At 37.9% G+C, this 14,330-nt stretch overlaps 1 protein-coding gene across 1 annotated transcript; it reads right to left on the bottom strand.

Moving 5' to 3' along the window:
* Positions 1–6,957: 6,957 nt before the first annotated feature.
* On the bottom strand, positions 6,958–14,259 carry LOC120416605 (uncharacterized). The gene is made up of 4 exons (XM_039578399.1): positions 14,115–14,259; positions 14,014–14,055; positions 10,112–10,210; positions 6,958–7,537 (listed from the first exon to the last, which is right to left on the bottom strand). The coding sequence occupies exons 1-4, from the start codon at positions 14,115–14,117 to the stop codon at positions 7,169–7,171; spliced, it is 513 nt and encodes a 170-aa protein (XP_039434333.1). The 5' UTR covers positions 14,118–14,259; the 3' UTR covers positions 6,958–7,168.
* Between the last annotated feature and the right edge of the window lie 71 nt (positions 14,260–14,330).

The raw sequence follows: 14,330 nt of genomic DNA, 5'->3' as shown, positions 1-14,330 counted from the left end.
GACCGGACATTCTAATCGAAATTTCAACAATCATCTTGCAAAGTTCTTTGTCATACTGGTCATGTGTAACATAACCACCTGCACCTTTTTTAGCTTAACATTTAAAAAAGTCGTATGAAAACTTAAAATACAATTTTTAAGTAGAGCCTGTGTCTGATTTTTTTTGTTGGATTCTTCTTGAAAAATTAACAGAGCATCAATAATTTATTTTGAGAAAACTTGAACCATCACGAAAACTCTATTTTATTTTCCAAGGGAAGAAGGAGGAAAAGATCAACGACAGCAATAACAACAAAGGAGCACGTACTGGAAGAAGCCAACAACACCAACACCGGGAAGAACCCGTGTAGAAGAGGTGACCAAAAAGGCATCAAGCCGCGAGAAAAGTGGTAAAGTAAGGAAAATAAGAACAAGAAGCGCTGTGAAAGATGAAACTTCTCTCCATCCGGACGCAGCATTTGGTCAGTCTGCAACAGCAGAATCGATTCGAAACGGTTCCGCACCACGACGACGACGGTTGTTACACGTCCATGCGATGGAGTTGGAGATTTTTAAACCTCCATGCAAAACGTGCCTGGTGTGGATGCTGGGCCAGAGATGCCAGATGGTGTTTTGAAAGGGGGAAATGGTTTGCAGTAATTAATCAAACTCAAATTACTGGAATATGACCGCCGCTTACGTAGACTGTGCATTTGTTGCTGACAAATTGGCGAAAGCATCAATTTGTACTGACGCTGATAACATCATTATCATCTGATCGTTGAAAAATGAGATGCTGTCTAGATAAATTAAACTATTTAATAAATGTTCATGTTTGAGGTTTCCAAGGCGCAGAAACCATTCGGAAGGAAAACCCCTTCAACTGAGAGTAAAAAGATGTAATGAATAGACTAAGAATAACGTAAAGTAAGTATTTTTTGTAGCATATTTCAATAGAATAAAAAATATAAACTCAAGCGTGTCTCAAAAAATACGAAGTTAAGGAAATCAAGGTGCTGATGTAAGTGCGACAATTGGCCAAAGGGATTTCAGGTCGGAACGCGTTTGACGCACGTACAAGTTAGACTACCGTAAACATTAGTAATTATAACTCGGGACTCCAGCAACCAACTTCAACCAAACTTCAGGACAATGCACAGAATGGTCAGCCAAACAAAACGTGTTTGTTATTGTTTACAATGCGTGCTCTTGTTTTTGTTTATTCAAGGTCAAACATTAAAACGCGTTTTTCTCGGAACGCGACAAGATAGCACGACGACGTCGATATGTCAGATAAGGACGTAACGGCTATGTATTGGCGAAAATTTTATCTTTTGCGAAAAAAAAATTCGGTGCTGTACATCGGAATTTTATAAAAATTCAAAACATTTAGTTGATTAGATTTCATGAAAATCTTAAAAGTTTTTGAAAACAATTTTTTTTTGCTTTTGATTTTTCGGACCAATTTTGAAGGAAGGGAAGGGAAAAATATTTGCAACGGCCTCAATCGAAATTTACGAAATTTATTTCATCCTGTGATTGTATCTGAACTAATTTTTAGCTGTAAGGATCTCCAAAACTCTACATTTTGTAATAAGTTTAGCACAGTGTATTTTGATTTGCACAAAAAATAAACATAAATTGATTGAAATATAACATTAACAATAAAGAAGATGTAATAACTCAACATATATATGATATAGCTTGATAACTGAGGCAATTACGAGTAAGATATTCATTGAATTGTTTCTTTAAATTGTACTTACCACCTTTGAAAAATAAATAGGGGTCTGAATTTCAGTCTTTTTCATATATCAAAAATCCACGAATAACTGTGAATTTTCAGTTTTTTATTCAAAACAAGCGTTTAAGATGCAAAAAATCGAGGAAAAGCAGCTTAAGGATGAGTTTTTGATTTTTAAAAACATACTTTAAAACCTGAAAAAGAACTTGGACAGATCCCATACAAGTTCAAGTCGCTCAACCACATCCAGCAACTGTCCACAGCATCCCACTCACCTAGCAGCACTGCTGCTGCTCCCCCTGAAGTCACTGCTAATCTTCATCAGCAGAATCCTTCTCCCCACACAGCATCCCAGTCATCCCAACCATCCACACACACACGCACACAATGGACAATGGGCTAACTTCTTCTGTGCGCAACACCCAAACGGAGAACTGAGCTGGAACGGACGATCGGCGACGAACCCGGGAACCGGTTTTCCCTTTTATTTCACACCAGTTTATTCAATTTGGTCGAGGTGTCGTTTTTAACAGATTTCAAACGATTAATTCTCGCTCTCCGCTTTGGGCCACGACCAAAAACAGTCCAAGCAGCTTTGAATTGCATGCCGCGGCCGTAAAGGTTCCTTTTTTACCTCTGTTGTTCTGTTCTGTTCAGCTCTCTGCTTCTCGGGGCTTTGGGTTAGTTTCGGCTTTTATTCATGAGACGAGAGCTGACTTCTTTTCTTCTGCCTTCGCTGAAGAGATGAGAATCGTTCAATATACGCTCTATTCAACCGAAACGGAGTGGATCACACAAAAGATCGCATTCTCGGGAAAATCGAAAGTATTACTTTGATAAAGTTAGTCAAAAACGTTCGGCGTAAAAAATGTGTATTATTACATCAGAAAATGATGAATTTTCATCAGTTTCTGGTGAATATTCATCAGGTTCACATTTTTTAATATTTCTTAGGTAATATTAATCAAAAGAAGAGGTAATATTCAACCTACAACCAACTGGCAGTCGCATGATTGTGATGCATGGCGGCATGAAAGTATATCAGAATTTGCATGAAATCTGTCCTCATGCATTTATTTCGATATAGGAGTATGACATTTTTGCCCGTTACCGACAATTATCGGCATTACCGACGGCTTTTTGGTTTTATTTCACAAAAAAACTCTTAGCAGAACGAGGATTGAACCACCAACTTCTTGGTTATTGATCCGACACGCTACCACCGCGCCATGGACGCTTGATGAAAAGTGAGCACCAACATATGCTTCTCTTTGGAGTGTTGCTCAGGCACGGGCCAGCATTACATGTGTTTTGTGAGAACTGCAGATCGCTAAAATTTTTACACGCGGGCAAAAATGATCTACGGGATTGCTGCAAAAAATGTTATAAAATGTGACATTTTCTGCAGCAAATCCAATGTTGCAGGTTTTGAGATATATTTTTCCTTTGGGTGTAGGGGTATGACATTTTTGCCCGTTACCGACAATTATCGACATTACCGACGGCTTTTTGGTTGTATTTCACAAAAAAAAACACTTAACAGGACGAGGATTGAACCACTAACTTCTTGGTTATTGATCCGACACGCTACCACCGCGCCATGGACGCTTGATGAAAAGTGAGTGAAAGAGCACCAACATATGCTTCTCTTTGGAGTGTTGCTCGGGGACGGGCCAGCGTTATATGTGTTGGTGAGAACTGCAGATCGCTGAAATGTTTACACGCGGGCAAAAATGATCTAGGGGCTTGCTGCAAAAAATGTTATAAAATATGACATTTTCTGCAGCAAATCCACTGTTGCAGATTTTGGGATATATTTTTCCTTTGGGTGTAGGTTAAGGTGCTTATGAAAAAATGAGTTTTTTGAATTTATCAACTCAGGCTCATGTCTTAGCGTGTTGGTGTCTTCCAGACATTTGTAGAGCTTATCGAAACACACATTTATCTTCCAAGAGAGCGAAAATCGGACCTTTTTAACGTAGGTTATAGCCAAAATATGACGAAAAAGACGCCATTTTGAAATGTGATTAACTCGAAAAGGTGGTGGAAATAGAACTCGCTCTTTTAAGCATCTGAAAGTACACATTCTAGAGTACATTTGCTGAAAATATCTCGGAGGTCTTTTTTGTTTGACTCATCTAATCTCAATTTGAAAATGAGCATTTTTAAATTGTTTTTTTTGCCCATAACTTTTGATAAAATTGACCAAAATTCGTTTTTTTAAGAATAAAAATCTTCATTTTGACAAGCTCTAAAATTGTTTAGAAGGGCACAAAAACGTACAGAATCATCCAGTGGTTGTAATAGAAGAAACAAGGTTTTACTGAAATATTTCAGGAAATAATTTAATTATTTTGTTGGCTTTACCCTCGGCTTCACCGCTTAACAAAATTCGCCATCAATATATTTTTACTTGCGCTAACGTTTTCATAGCGCGTAAGTTATGAAATGACTTCCAACTACCGGCAACATGTTCTATTGCACATAAGTTAGTCACTCACTTGAAAAATAATCCCAAACATGTAATTAATTAGCAAGCGCTATCAAAAAAACAAACGCGCCGAGTCACTTGACGTTTATACCTATTCAAATCGAAGGCTGAAGAGAATCGAACGAGAGGCGAAGGCAAATAAAGAACAATGGGTGGCTACCAACAATCACCAGCAGCGCCTGTTGGAGTGAGCTAGTGATGCCAGGAAACTTTCTCTAAAAATGCAACTTTTCGTGAGCATTTCATCATAATTGGCTTAAAATTTCATCATAATTGGCAGCACTAAGCAGACCCAAAAGAGCGCTGGAAGAAAAGAGAACTGAGCTGAAAATAGAAAAATGGGTGTTGCCCAATGCATTCCCGTCTGATTAGAATACATTTGGGAAATATTTTTTTAAATGCTTGTAGAAGGAATAGAATAACATTTAGTAAAAGTGAATATAAACAGAAATATTCACACAAAAAATGCTCTACTGGTTGGTGTGCTTGGTTTTAGTAAATTTCATGGAACACTCCAGATTATCCAGCATCATTCAAACACGACCGCTGATTAGGCTTAAAATGGGTATATTTCCCCTAACTTTCGAAATAGATTATAGATGAGGGACATTAAGAGGAAAGGAGGCATTTCATATTATAATATTACAACTCATGGGGACATCCGCTTCAGCATAGGGTTGACCTAGAGAGCCTTGAGTTTATTAGAGAACGGCCATCTCAAAACAAAAGTACCAATCGAAGCACGAGAACTGTCAAACGGAGGTACCAATCGAGCAGAAAAAAATTCAGTTGGTGTTCAATCGATGGGAAGTATTGTAATTAGGGTGATTTATATTTAATTCGAAAATGTGCAAAACACAAATTGAAAACAAAACAATTTAAATTTTCTTTTTCAATTTTAATTTTGATTTGATTCGTAAACTCATTATGTCGTTGCGTGTTAATGCCGCTCAAGAATGGTCGGGCGCTAATAACTTCGTGGGATTTTTTTTTTGAAATTTTTGCAAACGCAGCATCTTATTTAAGATTTACACCAACCACACGGAGAAAAAAGAATTCCCAAAATCGTGAACAAGCGTTCATGAAAATGGGAACCTCGAACAAAGTGTTCAAATCCCATGGTACGATCACAGACAAACAGACGGGACACTCGAGTGCCGAACCATCGTCCTCCAAAAACGGTTATTTCAAATTCAATTTTGTTTCGGCATCCACTCACCCGGCGTTGATGGCGCTGCTGTCGTGACAGCTCGCCCGTCTTTTCTCAGTGTGTGTGATGGCGTGTTTTTTTTTTGTTTTTAAGTTGAGCGTGAGCACGTGTGAGGCAGTCGAGGCTGCTGCTAAGGCACCCGCTACTGCGGAGAAAGCCGGATCCTGTGGTGGAGTCATCTCCTACGGAGCAACCTGCTTATCCTTCGTGGACTGCTGCTCAGATTGCTGCTGCTGGTCGTTCTTTTGGCATTTTGACGATGTTGTGTCGATCGTGAGCGCCACTCTTCGCGATTTTGTTCGTCTCATTCGGCCCTTTTGGTTTTGTTGACTGGCAACTTAATTGCGCCGTGGACACGTTCCTCGCAGATGTTTCCAAACGCCCATCGTGGGGTTCAATTCCGTTAGTTTTGAATTGGATTTTCCTATTCCGGCGGCCACTACTAGTGTTTTCGTGACCGGGATATCTTGTTGATGATGGTGTCAGGTGTAATGGTTCATATTTTCGGTGGAGGAGGAATCTTAGACGGAACATGCAAGCAACGGGGAGGACCAGTGGTGTGGTCTCTGTCATTGTGTTTGTCTTGCATCGCTGCAGGTGCTGCCGCATGATTTGCCTCATGAGGTTCTGCCATTGGAAACGGAACCGACCGTGGTACCGAGTCGGTACTACCGACCCACCGTCATTTTCGGCCGTCGGTCTTGATTTATTTATTTTGATTTTGTTACTGATGATCAGCAACAACAAAATTAATTCGAAACAGCTGTTAATGTTTACAATCGTTAAGGCTTGATTGTCTCACGCATACACTGACATGACACATGACAGTAATGGATTTGTATTGGTGTGTTTGGACTGCGCTTCGGCATAAGCTCACCAGGCAGCGCTGGCGTCGCCGTGATTTTGGTGGTTTGATGAAGGACGATGGATTTCAAAAATAATTTGTTTGGAGAGTCACGTCTGTTTGTCTGTGGTACGATATTGAAAAACGTACCATGAAATTTGAACACTTTGTTCGTGGTTCCCATTTTCATGAACGCTTGTTCACGATTTTGGGAACTCTTTTTTCTCCGTGCATAAACTATTCTTAAACTCAGTTTGTTTTGGTTCAATTGACTGATCAAAATAGAATCTGAAAAGAGTCACGCAGGTGCTTTGACAATTGCAGTGCTGCAAGCTATTTTGACTGATGTGCATGTAGTGGTGCCAGTTTCAGTATTTAAAGATGTCCGTTCTCTAATAAGCTCAAGGCTCTCTCTAGGTTGACCGAGGTGACACACCCCAACCAGAACTCCCAGGAGCTAATCGTCGAACCGCTCCATCTTCGTCATCTTGTTGACGTAGTCGGTCGAGGTGTTCATTCATTAATTTTGAAACAGTTCATCAGGAACCAAGAAAATTATGTTACGTACTCAAGCTTAAAAAGAAAAACATCATTGCTATCGAATTTCCAGAGAATCGCTCAAAAGAGACGCTCATAAAAGAGCAGACGGGAACGGAAAGCGGAGGAGAAATAATTTATACAAAAAGAAATTAAATTTATCTTCCAAGCGGACAGTTCTCTATTAACCGGGAATCCTTTTGAATAATGAAAGAACGGAAAATGAATAAAAAATACACACACACGCCAACATATTTTTCTTCCCAGCTCAATCCGGCACACAAAAGCATACTTTTTTTTATTCATCTTTAGCAGCTTAGCTCTTTCTTTCTTCACACCTCGTCGTCGTCGCACACCCGTTGATTACTTCTTGTTGAGCGCGTTCCGATTGGGATTGCCCAGGCCGGCCCGGTTGTTCGGTCGATTCCCGCCACCACCGCCGCCGCCGCCACCACCACCACCCTGTCCCCCACCGAAGGTGTTCCGATTGTTGGCATTGTTGCGCTGACCACCGCCGGGACCACCGCGGCCACCCTGCTGACCCATGCCGCCACCTCCGCCCTGGTTGCGGCCCCCACCGCCGCCGCCGCCCTTGTTCAGCTCCGTCCGGTTCCGCGACTTGGCCTGGACGTCCTCCTTCACCATGTCGATCACCTCGTCCGGAATGCGCAGATACTTGATGGTGCTGCCGCGGATGTAACACTCGGGCATTCGCCAAAACTTATCACCGTCCTGGGTCGCGACAGAAAAGGGGAGATCGCGTCAAGCAATAATGTTGGAATAATGAGGAGGGAAGGAATACAGAGAAAAAATCACGCGTGAATTAATGTGTGTGATTCAGGGATTGCCAATTTGGGATACAATAAAAATACACGACAGAGTGGTTCAAGAAGGTCTAAATTTTTTTTAACATAATAAAAACTAATATTAAAAGCACGATGCTCTTGAAATTTTAAATCAACACCTTAATCCACTTGAGCGATTGCAAATAGTTGAAGAGGTAACTTAAACTTTTTTAGTAGATCATGTGAGCAACTCTCTACGAAATCGGCCGATTTCGACCATTTTTATTTTTTGCATTTTTTGATTTGGCTCAAACTTTGTGGGGGCCTTCCCTATGACCAAATAGGGACCATCCACAAACCACGTGGACACTTTTTTGGAAATCTCAAACCCCCCCCCCCCCCCCCCTCGTGGACAATTGTCCATACAAAAAAAAACTTTTTTGTATGGATCGTGGACAATCGCCATACCCCCCCCCCCCCCTAAAGTGTCCACGTGGTTTATGGATGGTCCCATAAGCTATTTTGCGTCATTGGTTCACCCATACAAGTCTCCATACAATTTTGGCAGCTGTCCATACAAAAATGGTATGTAAATATTCAAACAGCTGTAACTTTTGAGTGAATTTTTTGATCAATTTGGTGTCTTCGGCAAAGTTGTAGGTATTGTTGAGGACTTTTGAGAAAAAAATAGGTACACGGAAAAAAAATTGCAGATTTTTTAATCAACTTTTTTTTCACTAAAACTCAATTTCCCAAAATACGTATTTTTTTATTTTCGAGATTTTTTGATATGTTTTAGGGGACAAAAATCCGCAACTTTTGAGCCATAGAGAAACATGGTCAAAAAATCTGCCGCCGAGTTATGAATTTTTGAAAAAAATAGTGATTTTTGGAAAAAATCGAATTTTCATGCAAAAACAAATTTGACATTATTTATTAATGCAAAATTGAATTTGCATTTTAAAAGCACTTTTCAGAATTTTTGATAAAGGGCTCCGTTATCAAGATATAGTCACCGAAAGTTTGATTTTAGCGAAATATTTGCAGTTTTTCAATTTTTAAAAATAGTGACCATGAGTGACCATTTCTAAAATTTATTTTTTTTTAAGTTCAGAAAATTTGCTATAAAATTGTCTAAGAGACATTGAAGATTGGACCTCGGGTTGCTGAGATAGAGCCGCTTTAAGAAAAAGAAACACGAAAATTGAAGTTTTCTAAATCTCACCAAAACAACCCACCATTTTCTAATGACGATATCTCAGCAACTAATGGTCCGATTTTCAATGTTAATACATGAAACATTCGTGAAATTTTCCGATCTTTTCGAAAAAAATATTTTGAAAATTTTTAAATCAAGACTAACATTTTAAAAGGGCCAAACATTGAATATTACGCCCATTTCACTATTTTTTCAAAAATTTATAGCTTGGCGGCAGATTTTTTGACCATGTTTCTTTATGGCTCAAAAGTTGCAGATTTTTGTCCCCTAAAACATATCAAAAAATCTCGAAAGTAAAAAAATACGTATTTTGGGAAATTGAGTTTTAGTGGAAAAAAAGTTGATTAAAAAATCTGCACATTTTTTCCGTGTACCTATTTTTTTCTCAAAAGTCCTCAACAATACCTACAACTTTGCCGAAGACACCAAATTGATCAGAAAATTCACTCAAAAGTTACAGCTGTTTGAATATTTACATACCATTTTTGTATGGACAGCTGCCAAAATTGTATGGAGACTTGTATGGGTGAACCAATGACGCAAAATAGCTTATTTGGTCATAGGGAAGGCCCCCACAAAGTTTGAGCCAAATCAAAAAATACAAATAAAATCCATTTCCGGTTTTGGTAGAGAATTGCTCATGTACAGAATTACACTGAAACCCCGATGGTTTGACACCAACTGTTGTCAAACGAACGGGGTCACTTTTTAGTTTGACACCCGCTTTACACAGAGCTCAAACTTACTACCAAACGTTTTGTTTGATAGTATGTGTGAGTCCCGTGTAAAAAGTGACAGTTCGCCACTTTTTAGTTTGACTTTGTCAAACCAACGCAACGGGGTACAAACTAAAAAAGTGTCAAACGGAAAAGTGACCAACCACCGGGGGTCAAGTGTAGCTGAAAAATCGGTAAAGGGGATAAGGGAAAATCTCCACGGTATCCCCAAATTAGTTTCACTTTATGAACCACACAGAAAAAAAAAGTTGAATTTTGGAATGTTGAAAATTTGGTAGGTTGAATATTACCTCTTTATTTGTGTAATATTACATAAAAAATGTGTAAAAATGTGAACCTGATGAATATTCATCAAAAACTGATGAAAATTCATCATTTTCTGGGGTAAAATTTATCATTTATTTTGCCACAAAATCTGTCACCATTTCCTGATGAATATTACCATCATTTTTTTTTCTGTGCACTCTAATAAAAAAATCAAGGTCCCTCTGGCTTGCCAGCGGGATTCACCACAGAATTGCAGGAATTGGCTAAGGGGGAAACTGGGGAAGGGTTTCGTTCTCACCTTTGATGTGCAGATGACCTCGCGAAGATTGATGTTCATCCAGGTGTCGCAGCTCACCAAGTGACCGTTGTATGTTTCGCCATTTTTGAGCTCCACCAGCTTTAAAGTTTTACAAAGAGAACGAGAAAAAGAAGAAGAAAATGTGCGATTTGAAAAGGATGGAAGTGTCCAACAAATGAAAATCAGATATCACGCTAAGAATTCCCTATTGAAAAACGCCTTCGTTGGGACCTGCAAGAATGTCTTCGTTTGGTGATTATTGGTGCCCCCAAGGCGTTGAGTGATTTGATGAAGGAATTTCAAGCAACGAACCCGAATCGTTTAGATGAAATTGCGCAAAGAATAATTTTGGTTTAAATTGCATTGGACACATTTTTTCATATAAAACAAAATAAAATACCTTTGCGCTCAAATTGATAACGAACATGTTTTGCCTTCTACACTAAGTAAAGGCTGTAAAATCAAACGAAAATAAACTTTTTCACAAAGCCTCTCACGCAGCCATGTCAGGTATACAGATAAATCTGTATTTTACAGATTGTTCGATTTTTTAAAACAAAAATATCTGATTTTGCAATTCCATCGTGAAACTACTTTCTTTTCCTGTCATTCTTGAACGACGAAACAGCCTACTTTTCTGTACCAAAAATAACAGAATCGAATAGTAACCCTTTTCAAAACAAATGCTGAAAAGTTCTACTTTTCAGCACTGAAATGGATGCTGAAAAGTTGAACTTTTCAGCACTTGTTAGGAAAAGTTATACTTTTCAACATTTTTTTGATTTGAACGATTCATTGACTCAATGCATGGACATTGGTCCTATAATTCTGTCCAAAGGGTGTTTTTCGGCATTGCAAAAAACGTTGTATGGAACTCGTTGCAAAACTTGATTTTTCATCACTCGTCGTATTTATCTAACTCGGTAAACCTCGTTAGATAAATGTACGACTCGTGCTGAAAAAATCCTCTTTTTGCAACTTGTTGCATAAACTACTATTACAGATGTTTTTTAAATGATTTTATTCAAAAAAAAAAATCAACAGTTAAAGTGATAGATGGTGATGGTGTCAATGATGGTTCTGAATTCAGGGTCCAGAAATAGTAAATAGAAATGAAAAAAATAATCACTATATGTAAAATGCTTCTACAAAAAAACACAAAGAAACCCATTGTTTGATTGAAACATTCTGAATCAAGATTTGAATGTTTTTCTAAAACAAACATGTCTTCCAAATGGCCGATCGGGAATGATGCCTTTCAGAGCCTTAATTAATTGAATTATGTTTTAATGTCATAAAAAAGCTTAAATCTGCTTTTTTTTCTCTGGCTTCAAATTTATACAGATAAAATACGAATTTATGTTTAGGAAAATACAGATCCAGAAGTGTACAAATAATACTTTTTTTTATCAAAATATCAGAGATCCGGCTTCAAAAAAAGTGTATTGAAAACACTAAGGTACTTGTAACTAATGATAGGGTTTTCAGATCTTTTTTTGGGCTCGTTAGAAAGATCTTTTGATTGCCTATCTAACGATGGGGCGCATGGTTGATCCGGACAACTTTTTCATCAAAATATTTGGAATCCGGCCTCAAAAATGTATAAATAACACTTAAGAGCTCATAACTTTTGATGGGGTTGCCAGATCTTCAATCTTTAGAGGGCGTTGGAAAGGTTCGCGTTCAAATAACTTTCTAACAATTTATAGAATGACGAGGTTTCTTGCAAAAACCACTCTTTTAACAATCTTCCGAAGTTTAGCTTAAATCGTTTATTTAGAATAACTTTTGAAGTACTTTTCTAAACTTCATAATATTAACTAGGGTCTTGTGGGACCCAAAGACGGATCGAATGAACGATCCAAATCGGTTCAGCTATATAATAGCGGAGATAATCGTGTGCACATTTTTTGGTGCGCGGACTTACAGACATACACACGCACAGACATTTGTTCGGAATTTGATTCTGAGTCGATAGGTATACGTGAAGGTGGGTATACGAGGTCGAATAAAGAATTTAATTTTTCGAGTGATTTTATAGCCTTTCCTCAGTAAGATGAGGAAGGCAAAAAATGAAATCAAATGCCGTTTCAACATTTAAATGTAAAAAGTGCATTTTACATAAGTTCAGTTGTTCAGCAATCATAAGTTTTCAAAAAATGTATGATTTTACGAAAAAAGAATTGGCTAAAAAATAATAGCGGTGTATTGAAAATTCAATAGATTTTTGAATAAACCCAAACATGCTGAAAATGATTCTAAACGCAGAGGTATTTTACATTGATTTCAGCTGCTTGCATAAGAAATTCAGTTGAAATTTTTAGTTTTATGAAAACATTATTTGTTTTTTTTTGCACTCTTATTTTTTGGGCCGATTTTGAATGATAAAAACATTGAAAAATATTTGCAACATCCTAATTAACAATTGGTTAAATATTGAAAATTTCTTGACATTTGCGTACGGTATGGCGGTAGCAAAATATTATAAGTCGAGATAGCCGTAAGAAGCTGTGTTTCACCTTCCTGATTAAGAATATGTTCGATTCAAAAAAAAAAATTCTATCGATAAAAAATGCGTTTTTCAAAACAAACGTGGTTTCCCATATAAAGTATCAATGTTTTGCATTTCTTTTACTGCCGTTCTACGTAAGATTGTCCCATGTTATTTTTGGACGGTTATGTTTTAATTTTTTTTTTTTTGCCTTCCGCACCTCACTGAGGAAAGGCTAAAAATCACTTGAAAATGAAATTCTTAATATGATCTCCTAGACCTGCACGTATACATATCGACTCAGAATGTCTGTGTGTGTGGTGTGATGTTGATAAAAAAAAATTGCACTGGATTTTCTCGGCACTGGCTCAACCGATTTTGTCTGTTTTGGTCTCATTTGATCCGTCCTGGGGTCCCAGGTCGTCGATTTTGTTCGGGGAAATTTGTCGAAAATCGACGAAGACCATGTAAACAGTGCACACGAGCTGTCAAATGACGTCACGGCGTAAAACCTAATGTTATACATTTTTAGAAAGGTATCGAAAATATTTTGATAAAGTAAGTGGTAATTATACACTTTTTGTGAGGCTGTGTACTGTATTCACTTTATGAATGTGAGGAAGGCACCAACCACCTAAAGGTGGATTAAGTAACGTTTTTTTGTGTGATCAATGTGGTACATAAATGCTTTGGTGGATTTTTGACATTTCGAAATATTTCAAGAAAATTTACCAAAATCAAATTAACAATGCAACTCAAGTTTCGAGTAGGAATCTCGCAATGGAGCACTTCCATTCGAGCAGTTTTTGCTTTTTTCTACAATGTATTTCTTATGGAGCAAACTGTCAAAAACTGCTCGACTGCGGGTGCTCCATTGAGAACGCCAAGGCAATACTGTATAGCGAATAATGGAGCACTTCCATTCGAGCAGTTTTTGCTTTTTTCCACAATGTATTTCTTATGGAGCAAACTGTCAAAAACTGCTCGACTGCGGGTGCTCCATTTGATTTTGATACCAGCCCAGAGAATGTGTCATAAAAATGTGTCATAAGAATGTGTCTTTTGAAATGGTCCTATGAAATATTGTTTTCCATTTGTTTATAGGACCTAATAAAAAAAACTCTAGAATTGTTCTATCGCCATACTGAACATGCCTGCGAACGCAGTTGACAATGATGAATTCATTGTATGTTACATTAAATACATTTGTTTCTGTTTGAGTATTAAGCCACTTAATCCTGATTACGAGAACTATTGTAGCGTGCTTTAATACATTAGTGCTAAAGAAATGACCGAAAAGTTCGAAATAACTATAAAATAGGAGATTGTTGGAGATCTAAAGATTTCCTTCAATAATCCGAAAATCTTTCCTAGCCGGCATTCATTACAAATAAAACATTGCATCACTTACCATCGGATGGCTCTGGGCCGTTTTGAGAAGAGATAAGGGTAACTATAAAAAAAGAAACATTAGTGACTGAGCAACTAAATTGGCGACTGTTTAGTTCTTACCATAATATCTAATTTTGTTAGAAACTTTTAATCAAATTTCTAAATACTCCGATGCTAATTCCATGCACAGCTTTGCTAGCTGTTTATAAACAACAAACGTTTTCGCGATGTGCGGCGCCACTTGACAGACGTCAGTCAGGGTGGAACAGGTGGAAATCAAAACGAAATACCAGTGGCGCGCTAACCAGGTTTGAACATTAATGTATGGTACGCACT

The sequence above is a fragment of the Culex pipiens genome, chromosome 2, assembly GCF_016801865.2.
Source record: "Culex pipiens pallens isolate TS chromosome 2, TS_CPP_V2, whole genome shotgun sequence".
In the NCBI taxonomy this organism is placed as follows: Eukaryota; Metazoa; Arthropoda; class Insecta; order Diptera; family Culicidae; genus Culex; species Culex pipiens.
Note: the sequence above shows the minus strand (reverse complement) of the source record. Positions and strands in the feature narration are given on the sequence as shown.

Bases quoted from the DNA above. Each gene is read 5' to 3' on its own strand.
- LOC120416605 (XM_039578399.1), bottom strand. The intron at 10,211-14,013 runs GTAAGTGATGCA...AAAACTTTAAAG, and splicing joins CGGCCCAGAGCCATCCGATG to CTGGTGGAGCTCAAAAATGG. The intron at 7,538-10,111 runs GTGAGAACGAAA...GTCGCGACCCAG, and splicing joins AGGTCATCTGCACATCAAAG to GACGGTGATAAGTTTTGGCG.